The following is an 18,495-nucleotide window of genomic DNA, read 5'->3' on the forward strand; positions in this document are numbered from 1 at the left end:
TGTGCATGGAATCAGTGTAATTGCCAGCACAAGTTGGGTAATTGAGTGTGGAAGTTATGACCATCATTTCCTCATCTGCACCAGCTGAAATGAAAATCAGTCATGCTTTATTTACATAGTGGCCTTTTCCACAATAGCTTACTCTTTGGTGTAGATGAACTCAGTGGGATCAGTCAGTCTTTGCTGTGGCAGCATGTGGTTTCAGAAGTCCAAGGGTAGTGATTACAGTTGATCTGGAAAAGACAACTGAGTATTGGAGAGGTTTTCTCCTAAAACATACGTGTTGTTCAACCAGAAGCTGCTCTGTTCTTTCTTGATTTTTTTCCACACATTCTCCCAATTAGGAGATGAAGGCATTTTTTGAGTATCTTGAACTTGTGTGACTGTTCCCCTGTGACCACCGATGTTGGCATTTTAATGATTCCTATTGAGCAAGAATGAAGACAAACATCATTTGGGGGCAGCTCTCTTACCTGGCAGTACTTACAGGAGCTGCCCCTCTGAGAAGGAGGTTGGCAGAGGTTTGCAGAGGCACTGGTTGCAGAGGCACTGGGAGGGGGGAATTACTGGGGGTTTCTTGGATCCAGCAGCATCAGGCTGCTTTTTGTGCCATTCTGTGTTTCCAGTGCTGCTGTTGTGGCCGGATGGAATGGTCTGAGCTGTGTGCAGCTAATGGCAAGGGTTTCATTCAATTTGTGCCTTTCTTTATGCTAGGAGTAGAATTCTTTGTCACTGTGCTGGTTTGACGTGAGCAGTTACTTTGCTTTCTGCATGTAGAGGGAGGAAGGAATAAGGAAAACTAGAAGGAAACAACAAAAAACTCGTTGGCTCTGCCTGACTCCAGGGTGTCTGCTTTTTCCTGGTGAAATTGATATTGATGAACCAGAGTTATTGCCTGAAGATCTGTTTCTTCACAAGCAAAATGTTCTGGTTCATTTTGTGCTGATATTTTCTGCACGTTTTCAAACTGTGCTAGAAATTTAACATGGAGCTAACAGTAAATAACATGTTTTCTCTGTGAAGGAAAATAAAGCCAAAGGACTTAATTTTTTAAATTTTTTTTATTTTATTTTTGGAATAATGTGACATTTTTCTTTTTCAGCCTAGTTTTGCTTTAATAATCTTCTAAAATGGTTAACATTCTTTTTTCTATTGACGAAGAAACTGATTTAGAAAGAGGAAGAGTAAAACAGTTTTTGTGGCAAGATTTTACTGCTTTAAGGACATGTCAGTCAGATACAGCTGAGTAGTCTTTAATCTTTAGATGTGTTTGTGCAGTGATAATCCCTTGTAAAATGCTAGGAAGCTCATTACTTAGAGCTGAATTTTATTTTGGGTTGTCACAAGTAAATCTATGGAGCTGATACCTTTTCACACTGGCTGTGACTTACCCCAGAAAAAGGGAAGGCTAGAGGCTGGTAATGCTTGGTCTTGGTATTACATCTTCACCATTCAAAAAAATCATGACAGCTATCAGGTTCATGAGACTTTTCCCAGATGAAAGATACATGTGTTTACATCTGCTTCATGAGATTTTTTTAAGTCGTAGTTTCTGTCTTTCTAACACAAATGGGAAAGCAAGCCTTTTTATTTCATAAAATTGCTTATAAGCCCCTGCTGTAGTATCAGGCAGCTCTTTAGTACCAGAGAGTGCAAGACCCATGATAAAACTGAGGGAGCTTATTCAACGGTGAAGGTAACATACAGCGTTGCTTCCCCAGTCACCCTCCACTATCAGGCATGTATTTCATGTGAGCATGGCGCAAATAACACCCTTAGGAAGTGGCTTTCATTCGTCTTTCTGACAAACTTAATTTTAATAAATTTGGTACTAATGGAGTTTCTTTTTTTGTTTCGTTTGGAGTGGGGGGAGCCTTCAAATGTGTGCATTGAACTTTCTCTGCAGTGGAAAAAGAATAAGGGAAATCCCTTGGTGAGAGCTGAGCTTCCTGTAGCTTATAAATCTTTTTTGGATCTCCTAGACTTAGTGCAGTTTGTGCAGTGGAAGAGTTGCAGCCATTGGGTATGTTATCTCTTTGATTTGGGCTTTTCTAGTTGTAGTGAGGCAAATCTTTCAGTGAAGGAAATTTGAGGTAATAATTCATGATGTTTTGCTGCTTTCCACTGGCTAAAGATCTGTTCCTCAGAGTGCATTACCCCACTTGTAGGAAATTCTCAGAATGTCTTGCCTTCCCTGAATGATATTCCCAACTGGTGGAAATTATTTGTGCTCCACTGGAAACCTATAGAGTGGCACCAGTTTGTCTGTTACTTCTTTAATCTCTTTAGGAAATACACGCTGTTAGTAGTGCTTATAGTACAATACTGAACTACTTGATTAACAGCAAGCCAAGGGTAAAGACTAATAATCCACTTTCCCTACTGAGCTTTATGGATCACGCTGCTGAGGATAAAGGTGGTAGGTGACATGATGAGAATATTTTTCTTCCATAAGGCTTATTTATTCAGTTGCTTGGGTAGCTCAAAGGCAGAAATACAGAAATACCATTCTCCCTGAGAACAGGTGTTGAGCAAGCAGAAGAGATGGAAAGAAGAAATCGTATGTGCTTCCCTGGAGGCACACGTGTCAAATGTAAAACATGAGTCAAAGGGAATGGAATATAAAGCTTCATTCCATACCTGTGTCTTGACAAATGGCTGACTACAATTGTAAGACGAATTAGTTCAGTAGATGGGTCACTGAACTGGTGACAGGGCTAAAAGCTTCTGTTAGCAGAGAAACCTCCTGAATTATTTCCATAATGAATGAATCTATGCTATTTCTCTAGTGTTTTTGGGGATAATGGCTTGCAGATGAGAGAGCTATGGAAGCAATATCCAGCTTTGGGGCTAAAGTCAGATTCTAAAGCCCCTTCTTAGTTGAGGCCAAAGGCAGGTTGGTTTGTTACAGGATGAAGTTTAATAAGGCTGAGTGGAAAGATCAGTGGAATTCGGGAATGCAGTGCTGGAAAATCAGAAATGCAAGTGGGAGGAAGATGCTTATTTGGCTGTTATTTGCATTCAGAAATAAAGTTTCTTGTGTAAGGAAAGGAGTATGAGAGGATGGAGAAATAATTTTTGAGCTGTTAAGTGCTTCTGAAATGAAATATCTAAATCAATGCTTTAGTGCTCCCAGAGTATCTGTCACTTACCAGAGCTTCAAGTGTCTGGATCCCTTGTCAGACCTTGAATCTTGCCCACTGAGCTTGGGAATCAGTACTTCTATATTTGTAGTAAGGAACTCGTATGATGTTAATCTGCTGTGGAAGGACACACAGAAGTCCTGAAACCCCAGAGTTTTCAGTCTAAAACATTTGTACTACACAGACTGAACTTTTCAGAAGAGCTCAAAATAGGTTTCTTCCAGCTTTCACTGTTGCATTTATACAGCTGATGAAACAATACAGTTCTCTGCAGTGTGTTGAGAGGAATGGGCCATTTTTTGATGTTACACCTTCCAGGCAGGCTGGTTGATTTTGTTGACAAGCATTAATAGCATTTTGTTTAACTTTTAGGAATTTTGAAAATTACATTTGATACACTTCTTTCCATTTTTAACAACCTCAATAAGGGATATGGCAAAACCAACAGAGGGACCAGGATGTGTGGGCTAGTTCCAGGGTCAAGGTGATATCCCATAAGGAAATACTCCTTGCACCTGTGTGTTGGTCTGTTTTTGTTTAATGTAAGTTTGCCCCAAAACATAGCTAAAGGAATTGAAGGAAGTGATGAAGAGACAAAGGGCCTTATGATGTTTTAGAGATCAAAGGTACTCTCATTAGTGGAATGACTATTGTTGTTTCTTAACATCATGTCTGGAAGTCCAAAAGGACATCTAATTCCACAGGATGATTTTAGTCATCATTGTTCCACCTGGAATATAGCACTAGTCAGATGTCATTAAAAAAGGTCAGTGATTTGGGTGCTACAGTTCTGGTAATGGGCTTTCACCCAGTAGTCTTTCATTGTTGGTTTTGCCCTCTGCCGAGAGAAGAAATCAGGAATTTACTTGGCTTTTTCATTACAAAAAGACTGTATGAAATCCCCAAATTTAAATAGTTTATATATAGTAAAATGAGGCTACCTCCCTCTACATTCTACATGACAGTGAATGAAGATGAGGAGGAGGAGAAAGGAGTATAATGGTCACCAGTCACTTGGCACTACTGTGGCTCTCCTATGCTTTCTGCTAAAGCCTTGAGGATATAGGCAGGAGGCAGCTTAGGTTTGTTATCCTTCAGCTAATAGGATATTAGTCACACATCTTAGTGGATTAATAAGAGTTTTGAGCATTGGTTTGTAATATGCTTTGACTTCCCCTCCTTTTGAGTTAGCTTCCTGATAAAATGCATGCCGAGGGGGAGATGTGAGGTGCAATTTACCATCCTGCCCTTTAGTTTTAAGAGATGAATGGTCTAAAGGAGACAGGCACGTGCCTTTCTTTTTATTTTATAGCTAGGAGGCAGTTAAAATCTAGTGAGTTCTCTTCCTGACAGATGGGAAGAACCCCAGGTCAGAATGTCTTGCGATTGTCTTATCTTCTTTTAATACCCTCATCCTTCCTTGTTCTGCTCAAGGGGTACAGTTCCCATCCCTCACTGTTTGGTGGAAAACCTTCATCTGTTCCATTAGTTCTACTCTCTCCCCCCTTTTCCCTCCAGCATGGTTAAAATATATAGCAGGAGAAATAAGGGACTGGAATTTGCAGTGTGGGAAAGGTGTAGAGGGTAATGAGGGCCTGTTTAAAAAATAAAGATCTTGGGGTTTATCTTATTTTTTTATTAACTTGAGGGGACTGTCATTTTGGCCACAGTGCTGCTTGAAAGTTTCTCAGGCCTAATATATTCCCTAAAGGTATTTAGTACCATTAATGTGTCTTGACTTATATAGTAGTTATAAATAGTACAGCCCATTAAAAGATGGAATCATTCATTCCTGTTGGACTCCTTCCCAAAGGCTGTGAGCTGAATGTGCTTTGAACCCTTTGGAGGTAAATATCAGATACACTCTTTGTATATGGAGGTTGTAGCTTAATACAAGCTGCCTTTGCACTTCAGTCAGTGGTTAGTCTGCCTTAGTGCAGATAACTGCTCATGTGCAGCTGATTTGATCTTTTGACTGGAGACGCAGTAGCAGGTTTTCTGTCCTGCATGACTCTGTCTTTCTGACAGTCCTGTCACTCTTCAGCTTTTTCTATGTGTGTGTGTCTGTGCTTTAAATAAGATCAGGAAAATGAGAATAATCATAGAATCATAGAATAGTTAGGGTTGGAAAGGACCTTAAGATCATCCAGTTCCAACCCCCCTGCCATGGGCAGGGGCACCCCACACTAAACTGTGTCACCCAAGGCCTCATCCAACCTGGCCTTGAACACCGCCAAGGATGGAGCATTAACAACCTCCCTGGGCAACCCATTCCACCATTTGTTCTGGAGGAGGTTTGCCCTCATCAGGTAGGTATATATAACCCCATCACAATGCTAGTTTCAGACTTCTCAGGTGATGGACCATCTTTTGACCACAGGCAGTTGCTTTATTTTGACATAATAGAGACAATTTAAATCTTTCTATGGGAATATGACCATGCAGCTCCATTTTAAGGCTGGTGAGATCTGCTTCTTGAGGAAGTTTGCATCAGTGCTGCAGCAGATGTTCTCAGGTTCTAAAAGTATTGTTTTAACAGTGCTCGTTTCATGGGGATCCTGGGTGGAAATGCAGCAAGAGGCCCCAGTAGGTGGTTGTAGCTCTCCAAGGTGCAAACTTTATATGTTGTTATTATAGTAGTGCTTGTGCTTGTTACTAATGTTGTCCTGGCTGGCTGTTGAAGTTGATGACGCCAGTGGGATCTGGTTCATCTTTAGCTGGTGGCTGTAAATTGGATGGGGAGGTAGGGAGGAAAAGAGCCAACCTGTACTTCATGTTTTAATGCCAGGGCTTTTTTTGTGTGTGTGTTTTTATTTATTTATTTATAATGAATTCTTATTTTTTATTCTTTCTCCACCCCCAAAATAACTGGGATGGATCTTACTTTGAATATATCTTACTTCCTTTAACAAGTCGTTTTTGACTAAGTCCTGCCTGCTTTGCTAAAATACAACAGTTTTTATTCTGACAGTATCAACCTGTTCTACAGAATATAGAGCCCCAGTGAGAATAGACCTTTAACAGGAATTTATATCCCAGGTCTGAAATGTGCACTTTGTCTGTTATGATCCCTGGGTGCCTGTGAAGGGATTACTTATATCTTAACATCCTAAGTTTCTTTCCATAAACAAATGAAACCTTTGAATCTGAGGTTCAAGGAATATGCACAGATGAAATGTGGTTTAACAGCTCTTTGGGGAGAAAGAGATAAGGTGGGAAAGTGAAGAATTGATGGCCTATTAACTGTTTCAATTTCCCATCTTGAATTATTGACAACATGTGCCATTACAACCTTACAAATTACTGTCAATAAATAGCTCAGAAAATATGACCTTTGCATTACAATTGGTCTCAATATGCCTTCCAGTTTATTACAAACAGATGCTCCTGGCATATTTTGTTGCAGCAGGAGTGGGTGAAGGAATGCAAGGAACTAAAGAACTTTCCTTGTGTAATGAGACAAATCTCTGGGTGATGGCTGAAATGTCTCTTGTTTGAGACTGGGCTCACTCCTCTAGAGTCTTGGGGTCATCTAATTTTCAGTGATAAAGACATCTAATTAATTAAGGTTAGTTGTCCTTATGTTCTGCCCTGCCTCTTTCTAGATCAAGTGATGATTGTTTGTAGATTCTAGAAAGTGCTATGTTACTCTTAATTCCTCCCACTTCCTTGACTGTGGTGACCAGTGAGTGCAAGCTGAATGGATGGTTTGTCTCAGTTGTTCATGGCAAAGCAAGTACATTAAATTCTTACTTTGTTTTGTTGTTCATGTGATTAACACACAAACTAAAGTAAGTGTTGTGCTGAGTTTGGCCGTGATATTTCTGCTGATATGGGAGAAGCCGCGAACACAAGGACTTGATTTTGCATCTTTTCCTCTTAGCGCTGTTGAGGAGTAACAAGTCACCAAATTAGTGTTGGCAGCCAGAAAGCTCATAAAGCACTTTCTGAATCATAGGCCTGAGCCAAATTAATTTCCAATTTAACTCCATTAACAAAGAGTCACTGTAGGATGAGACCTACCATGTTTGTTTATGGAGTGATGCATTTTATTGTCATTTACTAGTGTAAGATGCATAGGGAGTGCTAGAAGAGTGTTTTCAGGGGGAAAACTAGATGTTCTGAACACATGTAACAGAAGACTCCTGAATACAAATGACTTTTCGCACCAAGTTTGGGGTTTTTTTTCTCAGTTTCTGGGAAACATACCTTATGTCTGTTAGTATAGTGTTGTTCATCACTGACTGAAAATCAGTCAAAAAAGTGCGTTCCCATCTGTGGTGATGCAAAAAGACAAAAGGATTAGAGAAAGCAGAATAGAAAGCTTGAATTTGACTCATACCTTGTTAGAGATAGACGAGGTGGAAGTTGTGATTTAAAGTTAGAGCAGGTTAGAATCTTATGAAGTCTATCTATCCATGCACTCAAGGACAGGGAAGAATGATTTCAAGAGTTTCATCAGAGTAAGTATTCCCTCCCTGCCTTCTGTAAAAAACTCTTTTAAACTTTGCATGCTTGACATGTGTAATAAAACCAACCTACAGCGCAGAGCTGTTATTAGGAGTGATCAGTTAATGTTTTCAGGCACTTCGGGGACCTAAAGATGAAAGGCACTTATGGTCATAAGTTTCACTATCCCTACTGCCCCCCGATGAAAGTTTTAAAGATTCTTCTTTAAAAAAAGAAAGTTTCTTCTCTAGGGTGAGAGGAAGGCAGTCTATTATTCAAGGACGTCATCCTTAACTCTTGTGTAGTTTCCTTGTGACCATGCAGCATCCCTCAGTAATTCTGTCGAGTAGTATCTTTTGCTTGTGACAGAGTGCTGAACAGTGATTTATTGCTTGAATACACATTGCATTCATGAAAGTAATTTGTTTAAATAGTAAAGTGCTAAATAAATTATTCATTGCATGCTAATTTTTCACTTTTATATTCTGTAGTGAGCTCCAGAATAAGCAATCTGGGTATTGTATATGCCACATGAAACCCAGTTTTCTTGTTGTGTGTATCCCTGCATGCCCAGGCCTCCCCTAGCACATGATTCCTTTCCTAAGGAAAGACCTAGTTTCAGCCTTTCAACTTTGTTGCCCTTTATGATATTTTTCCTCTTCATTCTTTCTTCTCACAGAGCTATGTGAATTATGTTCAAGTAGAGGCTTGGATTGCTGATTTGGGAAATACTGTGTGTGTTTGGAGTTTATGGGTATTTCTAAATCCTTCAGAAACTTCTGTATCTTAACCAAGGAGGCACTACCATAAATATAGCTTGCAAAGCAGAATCCTAATGGCTGAGAGGCATGTTTCCATGAAGTCTCTTCTTGCATGCTCCCTGTTTTTCTGCAAGTGTTGTATGCTCTTCTCTTTTAGCTGCCAGTGCATGTAAGATCAGGTGTCTGAGACTCAGCAGCAGCTGGTTTTTACTTGCAGATATGCTTCAGAAATGGCTTCTCAGCACTTAAAATCTTTGTCCCTTGGCAAAGCCCAGAGCCTCCAGAATATCTCTAAGTGTTTCAATAACAAGCCCAAGAGCTGGCCAGGCACATAATAGCTTAGTGCTTTTCTGCGGTTGACCCTTTCACCCTTTCTTGAGTGTCCACTCTAAATCACTGGCAGTAACTGCATGTTTGAGCAAGAACTACTGATTGACAGGGAATATAATAGAGTGTAAGAGAAGAAATTTCCTTCCAAGTAGTTTAGAGCTTCACTCTTCTCTGGTCTTAATTCTGAAATAATCCCCCAAAGGCCTATGTGGGTATTCAGTGAAATGAATAAACAGAAGACTGCATTTCCCTGTTGAAACGTGCACAGAGCTCTCGTGCTAATGGCTTTTAAGCATCAATGCAATTACAGTGTGTAGTCGATTCCCTCTATACTAACTTTTGTCTTCTGAAAAGAAACCTTGTCTCTCTCTTAACTGTTTGCCTTTGTATTAAAACATTTAAAGATGACAGGATTTTTTTTCCCCCTTGTTTTTCTCTTCCTTTACCTCTTTCCTGCCTATTTCTGCCACTGGAAGAAAAACTGTCGTTACATTTAATTTGCAATCTGACTATCTCTGCTTTCTGTTTTTAATTCATTAATCACATGTAGAGCTGCTCACAAATATTTCCGTGAAAGGAGAATTTGTGAATATGGGTTTCAATGTTGGAAAAAGGGCTTGAAAGCAGGGAATTGGTCCTTTTCTGAGCCAGGAAAAGCTGTCACTCAGTGTCTTGACCTTTGGGTTTTAGCTATTACAGAAACACAATTTCCTTCTCTGTGCATTGGTGGTGGTAGTATTTTAAATTCTTCTTAGACTGAGTAAATTTGTTTCATTCTGTGACAAGCATGAAGGTTGGGGCTATCTTTAAAAGATTTGAGGGAGAGGGATGCCTCATTTTGGCTCTCTTCATTGTAATTCATACTGTTGCCTCCTCTAAAAGTTGTCACCATGCCAGGGACCCCTGTAAGCTGAGTATAAAAGAAACTGCCATATATATTCCTCTACTGATTGAATTATACAAGAGTAAGAAAGGAAATACTAGTATCCATGTTTGGTGAACAATGAATTGCCTACCAGTGGTTTTTATAGATACCAAAAATATGAATAACTATAAACAGAGACAAATTCATGAGGGCTGAAGCTACCTGTAGTTGCTATAAGAACAAAAGATTTGTCATACCTGGCTATATTCTCTCTCTAACAGAGGCTAAAATTACGTGCCTGGGAACGCTTGCACAAACATTGTGCTAGATATATTTTTATTTAGTTGACCTTAGTGCACATCTCTTCCCTGAGCTCCTATCTCCCCTTGAACTGATGTTGTTTTCAGTATCCAGAAAATGCAGTGGAAAGTAATTTTCTTACTCATGTAGATGTGGTATTTTGAAGCTACCACTTTCACTTGCTGTGCTGGGTCTTGTGTATTCAAAGTTAATAAATAATCAATTTGAGACCCTTGTGACTTTACAGATTTATTTTGTATCTCATTTGTTGTTCTTTTTTGGATTGAAAGTTGAAGTAATTTCTCACTTAAAAAAAAAAGGCATTCCACATCTTTGATCATTCTTGCTTGCTTTCTCTGATCTTTTTATTAATAGGCACGATAGTAGCAATAGTTTCTGAATTAGGAAGAATATAATCTGCTTATTGCTGAAAATCAATAAGGGAAATAATTACCCTCTACATAGACAATTTTTAATGCTTTCTCCTTAAACATCTGCTATTGCCTCCTGTCACAGATGGGATACTGGGCAATATCAGACCTCTTTTCTGTCCACTGAAGGATGTAGAAAAATGAAAGGATTTTTAGTTTACGAATTCTTCATAAGAGGCTGTAGGGAGACGGGATGTCGGTAATCTAGCTGTGTCACCATGTGGCTGTCCTTCTCTGTCATCACACTTTTCCCCTCTTCCTTTGCTTGCTGATGTGTTTATATAAGGAAGCAGTTGATCTGCAGTCCAGCCAGAAAGCAAATCACAGTCTTCATGCATCCATAGTTCTTGGTACTTGCATAGTTGTTACAGACCCTGATACATGCTGACTGGTATAAAATTGCTAAATAATAATAATAATACAAAGAACAAGGTTTGTACAAGTAATTTGCCCCAAAAAATGAGTTCTCTCAAGTTTGTCTTTTTCTATTCATGAGCAGCCTGTAAAACTCTGTCATGAATTATTCAGACTTATTTTTGCATTTATTTGAAAACATTTCCTGACAGAGGTGCCTCACCAAACAGCGCACGGAGAATACTCCTGAGTTCTGGTTGTGTTTCCCCCTTTTTTTTCCCCAGTTCTAAAGTTTTGTGCTGTATTGGGAAGGTATAGATGAAGAAGGGAACAGATAGGTCTTGCCCAGTTGTTTGTAGTGGTTGATTGAATGGTGCTTACTCTCAAACACTGCAGTCTAGCCCGAGAAACATGGTTTATTAACACAATGCATAAGAAAGTCCTTTGGCTTCCTGCTCAATTATAGGAGACCAACAGGCTTGTGAAAACTTAATTTAGTGCTTCTTTGTTATTGACTTATGCTCCTGCTAAGTAGGAAATGGAAAGGATCTCTAGAGTTTAATAAGGGATTCATGGATCACTGCACATTGAGGTGTACTTAAACTGTCTTGATTGTGTCTGGATATTTGTTTCTCTTTTCCCAATTAGAAGGCAATGTGACAGTTTTATCAGGAGAGTCTTGTAAAGGATAGCTACAGCATTAGCATTTTTTACAAGGCTATATTTATTACAATAACTTATTAACAAAATATTGTTATATCGAAGACTGCTTGTATTCTGTGCCTCTGTGAGACAGTCCCTATGCCTAAACATTTGCAGATCATAACAATGGAGCAAGCAAACTGCACATGCAGTGGGTTGAGTGTTTGTGTTGCATGCTCCTTGCATGGGTGGAGAGTGAAGATTGTTGTCTCCCACCAGAGAGGGAAGACTGTTGTGACACCTCTTTCTCAAATTGTGGCACATCCTGAAGATCAGGTTATAGTGTTGAGTGTGTAGCTGGCACATGAATGAAATGAGAAGCTTTCTATCAGTTCAGCACTAACGTTGGAGTTCATGAAGACCCTAAGTTATCCTATGCTGGAAATTGATATGCTCTTAAGGCTTGAGACATAATAATCCACGGTGCTGTGTGAGAAGTCAGGACAGAATGGCGTCCTGAAAGCTTTCACTGGGCTGCAGGGTGGTAGGGCGGGGGGAACAGCACGTAAATCATACCTTTTCTTTCTTTCCCTGGGATTTTGGTGGTCAGAGAGATGTCTGATCGCAGCACTAACAGTCAACAGAAGAAACTGATTCTCAGACTGATTCACAAAGCTGCTCTAAGTGGTTTGCAGTCAGGTATTAGAAATATTTTATCTGTTTATTATTTCAAGCGGTTTCAACAAAATGTTGAGCAAAGAGCAGTCTGTACACAAGTAATGTGAGCAGATTTTGTGCAAGCCACTAAAGGAATCCTGTAGGACCAATCTTCCTGGCAGAGTTTTAGGTCAGTGTAGAGCTAACATTGTAAAAATCAGAGCCCTAGAACTTGTAGGCAACACCTTTAAACATTTGTGTTCTTCTGTTTGAGAAATAAAGAAAAGGCCAGACACTGTTTTTCATTTCATTACTGTGCTTCTTCACAGCCCTTATTCTGACATTTAGAACAACATAATATGCATCTCTGTTCATTAAGTTCCTTCATACTATGCAGTGACAGCCACAGAGAGGGAAAAAATAAAGAAAAAGAAACAATCTTAAACATGAACTAACCTTTTCAGGCTAAATAACAAAGAAATGAGAACAGCAAAGACGAAATGTGTTTTCTGAAAAAGTAAATATAACCAAAATCATTGACTTGCATAGGTTATTCAAATATCATTACAAAGGGGAAAAGAGAATACTGAACTCTGGGGCAGAAATAACTAATTTTCTGCCCAGTGACTTGTTTGTTTTGCACATATATGTTTGAAGAGATCTGTTGCTAGTATTTGAAACACAGTAAAAGACACAAGGAGACTGCTGAAACTAGACAGGCTTGAAGATGTTTGTGAGCTGATATAGGTCCACAAAAATGGGAGAGCTTCCTATAGAAAAGCCCTTTTGTGTTTTGGAAATAGGATATCTGCACCAAGTGGAGATATCTGAGCTATTACCCAACAAACTTGTGCACAAGTATGCTGCAGCACGGTGTCAAATATTAGCATGGAAGTGTTGAATGCTAAGATTTTATCCGAAATTCACCAAGTAGAGAAGGTATAGTGATTTTATTTATGGCTCTAGATGTAGCTAGTCTGCAACTAACATATATATTTGGATTGGTCCAGGGATGCCTCTGCAGAAGGATTGTTAGAGCTGCATCAAAAAGTGTGATGGAATGCAGCTGGGTTCTTTCCCCCCATAAATTCCAAGACGGCTACAGCACTTTAAGATTGTGTGGGTTTTAATGAAATTTCTGAGGGAATTAAAAGGAACAAGAAAGACATCTCAGCTCTCTGGAAGTGAAATATTTTGATTTCCCTTATTGGCACTTTCAATTTTTTTGTCTTTTCGTGTTCTTTTGGGGATATCAATTACATTTTCTTTTTTTCCCCTCAAGTAAGGATGTTAAAAATCCTCAATGGAGTTCTCTTTCATGGAAGTTTTGAGATTTGTTATTTTCTTCCGTTGGAAAAAAAAGAAAAAATCTGAGTAATTTGTGAAAAATTAGTCTCAGTCTGTTTGGCATCAGTAATTACACACCGTGAATCGTAGTAGTCCATAAAATTAGCCTGATTCTAATTTTGGGGTTTTACAGATGGGGAAAATGTTTCTTGATTTTTGTGTGATATTCCGTGAGATTACATCAGCCAGTGGCAAAGAAAGGGGAAAAAAGAACCCACCACTGTTTTTCCTATTTACTCTTCCCAGTTTCTACGCCTGCTATCTTCAGGTCTGCTTCTAAACCTACCAGATGTCAAAATATTCATTAGGGGAAATATTCATTAGTTATTGACACCTCTGGTTCCTCTGGTAAGCTGAGAAGAGGGCCAAGAGAAGACAAGACTTGGAGAAAAATGTAAATAACTGCCCAGTTGCTTTGTAGATCTAAAGGAGGCTCAAAGCCAAGGGTATGTGCAACTTCCATGTGACGTCTCCAAGCAGGTCTCCATGCAGGCTGGCACTGAACCACTGCTGCCTTTGATTGGGGGAGTTGTTATTCTGAAAGGTTTTATGTGCACACTCTTTCCTCTTCCTTTTTCTCCCCATGTAATCTTTATTTATTTAAGTAGGGGATTTACAGACCCATTCCGGGGTGCTGTGAGGGATGTCAGTGACACAGTTCTGTATCTGGAGCAGGCAGCTGCCCTGCTGTCACTGATAAGCATTCCTGGGAGGGTGGAGATTGAAATTTAGCACTTCTAAAGCCCTAATTGGCACAAGCCTTTGCAAAGCATATGTGCCCGCTGCAGCTCTGCCATCTGATGTCTCAGCAGGTGGCTGGCGCTTTGCATGTTGTCCGCCTCTTCAAAGAGGGACCCTCCAGGCTAGAAAGAAGCACCTCCGGGACAGCCGTGGGGTTGTGCGTTTTGGGGAGCGCAGGGGGGATATCTATGTCAGAGGGATGGAACACCTCTCCTATGAGGAACCGCTGAGAGAGTTGGGGTTGTTTGACTTGGAGAGGAGAAGACTCCAGGGAGACCTTTAATTCTTAAAAGGGACCTATAAGAAAGATGGGGAAAGACTTTTTAGTAGGGCCTGTTGCGGTAGGTTATGGGGTAATGGTCTTAAACTAAAAGAGGGAAGATTCAGGCTGGATGTGAGGAAAAAATTCTTTACAATGAAGGTGGTAAAATACTAGAATAGTTTGGATGTGGTCCTGGGCAACCTGATCTAGATGAAGATGTCCTTGCTCATTGCAGGCGTTTGGACTAGATGACCTTTGAAGGTCCCTTCCAACCCAAACTATTCTATGATTCTATGTCAGGATGCCCTGGGAAGCAGCAGAGGAGGGGTCATGGCTGGTGTCTGAGCCCACCCTCATTGTAGCAAGGGATGCATGTTGTCCTCTGGGTCTGGCCAAAGCAGGGGCTATTTCAGGGGGACATAACACTTGGAGGATTGGGGTCACTGCTTTGCCCTAGTTGCCACAGAGTAAGTGGGCCACTGAGGAAATCAGGAGCTGGGAGCACACTGGGGCATCATGGAGGAGTTGAGAGCTGGTGGGAGAGCTGTGAGGCAGGCTTCTGATCACTGCTCAGGGAGCCTCAGGGCTACCCCCTGCACCGCCATGGCCAGCCCCCCCATGCATCTCAGGGTGAGGGGCAGCAGGGTTAAGCCTTTCAGCCAGGGCTCGTCCCTTGCCCAGCCAGGGAGCAGGGCAGGCTGCAGACAACTGTGGGCTTTGGGCACGTCCCTGCGGATGCTCTTCCACAGTCTTAATTTCTTTGTGGGGTCATTTGTGCAGTGTCACTGAGAAGCAAAGTCAGGGTGTCTGCTCCTTCCCTTGTCTTCTGCCTGATGGGGTTTGCAGTTTAATATCCTGAGTTTGCAGCCAGTTATTTGTGGGTAGCAGGATGAGTCTCTTATTTTAGACATAAAGATTAAAATGGGAACAGATAATAAGAGAGGCTGCTTTTCTTCTGGTGGTGGTTGGGCCTGGCAAAGCACGTTTTTTTGTGATGCCTTTCCCGTCTCCCCTATCAGCTGCATGTAACTTGTGTTCATGCAGATAGGAAATGCTTTGGGCAGCCTTTCCCCATGCTGTGAGTGATTTAACATAGTTGTGCTGCTGAAACAGATGTCTGCCAGATGTGTGTGCTCTGTCCCCTGTACCTTCCTCTAATGCAGTAACTACATGCTTGCTTATGTGCTCAGCTCCCACATTGCCAAGCTTTTTCTGCTCTGTCTCACATGCTGAGCATAATTTGAAAGACACAGTTCCTGGTGTGGCTGGTTCAGGGCTATTGGTGTGTAAAAGGTAGGATAGCTTTTGGCTTTGGAAATGGCAGTTGTGAGTTCTCTTCCTATACCCCAGTGCAAGCAGCTGCGTGGCTATTCCTCTGCCATGCTGGTGCCAGCTTGCACAGGGACTGAATTTTCTCCAGTCCTTTGCTTCTCTGCCAAATCGGTTGTAGTTGGCAATGTTGTCAAGGGAGCAGGGGGCTGTGTATCTGTGAGCCTTATTTCTTAGGAACCCAGGCTGAAAATAATAAGAGATGTATAGATCATGGGGTTTGTCAGGTAAGAAGTGTTGCACTTTAAATTTACTGTGGTTTTAATGGGATAGAGAGGAGGATAAGATATACAGTGATCAGGCAGGGAGAAATGCAAAGTAAATTAGTAGCAATAGTAATGGTCTAGTAGTTTTTCCCAAATGTCGGAAGCCCATCATCTTGAACATCAGGAATTATTTTTCTAAGACATTAACAAAAGAGCAGGCTGAAATGTTTTGCTGGAAATTCTTTCTGCTAAAATTGCTTTCCTCCCTCTGGTAAGATATTTTTATTCTAGAAGTGTCTGTTTAGGCAGGAGGGAAAAGCTGTTTATCAAAAGAGCTAATAAAACTCCTAAACGTGGAGACACTTTTCCTGCTGACTAAATGTAAAACTTTTCACTGAAGCTGTAGAAACATTGGTGGTTGGAGACATTTGGAGGTCCCCAGTTCAACCCCTTACTGAAAGCAGGGTTATCATCAACTATAGATTAGGTCTATATGGATTATATGTAATTTTATATATATATATATATGTATTATATAATATATATTATAATAAGTAGATCTATATATAATATATACTATATTAATATATTTTTTTATACATATATATATAAAATATATATTAGGTTTACTTTCAAGGATGGAGGCTTTACAGATGTTCTGGGTAGCCTTATCCCAGTGTTGAACTGTTTTCCTTACAGAGATTTTTTTTTTCCTGATGTCCAGTCTGAGTCTTCTAAGCAAAAACTGGTGATTTTTTGCTTGTGTTATATCATCTGCTGCAACCAAAAAGAGCTTGACTGAAGACATGATATGTGGGTTATCTGCACACCAGAGCTGTGAAAAAGATCAGCAGTTTCAGTACTTGTGAAACAGAGCAGAAAGTAATCACTATTCCTACTGTATACAGCAGGTCTCATCTTGTATCCTGAAACATTGTCTAGCATGTCAACTCCTTTCCACTGTGCTCTGCCTCCTGGGGTTAAGGGAAGAACCTGTTGGTGGTACCATGCAGAGGAGCCAAGGAAGAAAAGGTCTGATTGGCGCAACTATATCTTTGCAAATAATTCCCATGTCAGTTTAGGCAAATGCTTTTAACAATTCATTCAGTTATGTTAAGCACCCATTAAAGGAATCATAAACTCTCCCTGGGGTCATTTCAGTTCTATGAGATTGTAATTGTTTGAGACTAACCATAATTTCTTCTTTTGCCTTCAGGTGATTCTAATTCTGACAAAGCTGTATGACTACAACCTGGGAAGCATCACAGAGAGCTCTCTTTGGAGGTATGAAGATAAATTGAGTTAATAATTACCACCTTACTTAAATAGGAAGAGCCTGATACCATTCTTTTATTGAATTTAATTGGATTTTTAATAATGTGCTGGAAGGTTTGTAGCTAAATCTGCTCTCTCTTACTTCTTTCATACTCAAGGACAAAGAGACTGAAGTTTGTCTTATTTCAGCAAGATTATGTATTTCATGAATGGGCTATCATATGATTTCCCCTTTTCCATCTTATTCAAAATCAAATCAACCAATTGATTTATCTTTAGGAGAACTCAATGGCCTTAAGTCCTTTTTTATAATGAGTCTTATGGCTGTCTATTGTCCAGATGATCCTTATAGAAACTCAGGGCTACTAAGACTAGGGGAATACTTGTGAGTATTCAATGTCTGTTTATTCAGAATTGGTAGTACTAGTAAGAGATAATTGATTTCCATTTGTGTGATGTTGACTACTAGACTGATTTATAGAGAATGCCATGATACTTTCATGATTTCAAAACATATCATTCACTCTGTGAACCAAAGGAAAGAGCTGGGCTACGGTCAATTCCTTCAGTCTTTTATTTGGATTCAGTGAGAATAGATGGGGCCTGTTTTCATCTTTCTGATAAATGGATCTAATGGGTGTTTACTTCACATGTCCCTAGTGGTACTTTCATGAACTGTAAGGGATGAAAAAGGTTTACTAGTGGTTCCATCTGTGAAACTTTGGAGGGAAAAAGGAGTTTTGTGTGAAGGTTGACAAGCTGCAGTCTTGATATAAGAAAACTTCGGGTGTTTGAAACTAAAACTTCTTGTTAGTTAGCAGACTTCTTGTTAGGATGAACTTGCTTTGGTAAATTTGTTTAGGAAAGTTTTTTTTTTGTTTCTAAGGCAGAATTTTGGGTCAGAAGTAAAACAAATAATCTTTCTGTTCATGGAACTGGTCTCGGGTTTAAGAGAATGACAGAGGAGGGATTTGACATGAAGTATATTCTAAACTTGAGCTAGTGTTGTACCCACTGGCCTGAAGAAATATAAAACCCCAAACAAACAAAAAAGACCAAACCAAAAAAAGAAAAATAAATGTGGTTTCCTCACCCCGAACAGCAGCCAGAAAACTCAGAAGTATTACTATTTTGTGTGGTTGGATAAATGGTTTCGTATCCTGCTATAGGGGGAAAATCAGATCTTTCCATTTCATATACATCGCTGGTATGGCTAGATATCAAAAATGGTCCTAAAAATATAAAAAAAAATTGATGGTCCTGCCATCAAAAATGATGGTTTTTTCTACTACCTTTGCCTTTACTATGGTGTATACACCATAATAAAGGGTTTTTCAGGACTGTGGCTTTGGCAATGTTCTTCTGAAGGGGGTTCATAAATATGAAACACACTTGGGTTTTGT

At 40.0% G+C, this 18,495-nt stretch overlaps 1 protein-coding gene across 1 annotated transcript in view; it reads left to right on the forward strand.

Annotated features, from left to right (window-relative positions):
• The window catches only part of SORCS1 (sortilin related VPS10 domain containing receptor 1), a gene marked incomplete at its 5' end in the record, with an annotated part of 298,352 nt that overhangs the window by 73,244 nt on the left and 206,613 nt on the right, over positions 1–18,495 (forward strand). The window contains one exon of the mRNA XM_080620246.1: positions 17,034–17,101. Within this exon, the coding sequence (XP_080476372.1) occupies positions 17,034–17,101 (68 nt within the window). The remainder of the gene's footprint in view (positions 1–17,033; positions 17,102–18,495) is intronic.

Source organism: Psittacula echo, assembly GCF_963264785.1.
Source record: "Psittacula echo genome assembly, chromosome: 6".
NCBI lineage: Eukaryota > Metazoa > Chordata > Aves > Psittaciformes > Psittacidae > Psittacula > Psittacula echo.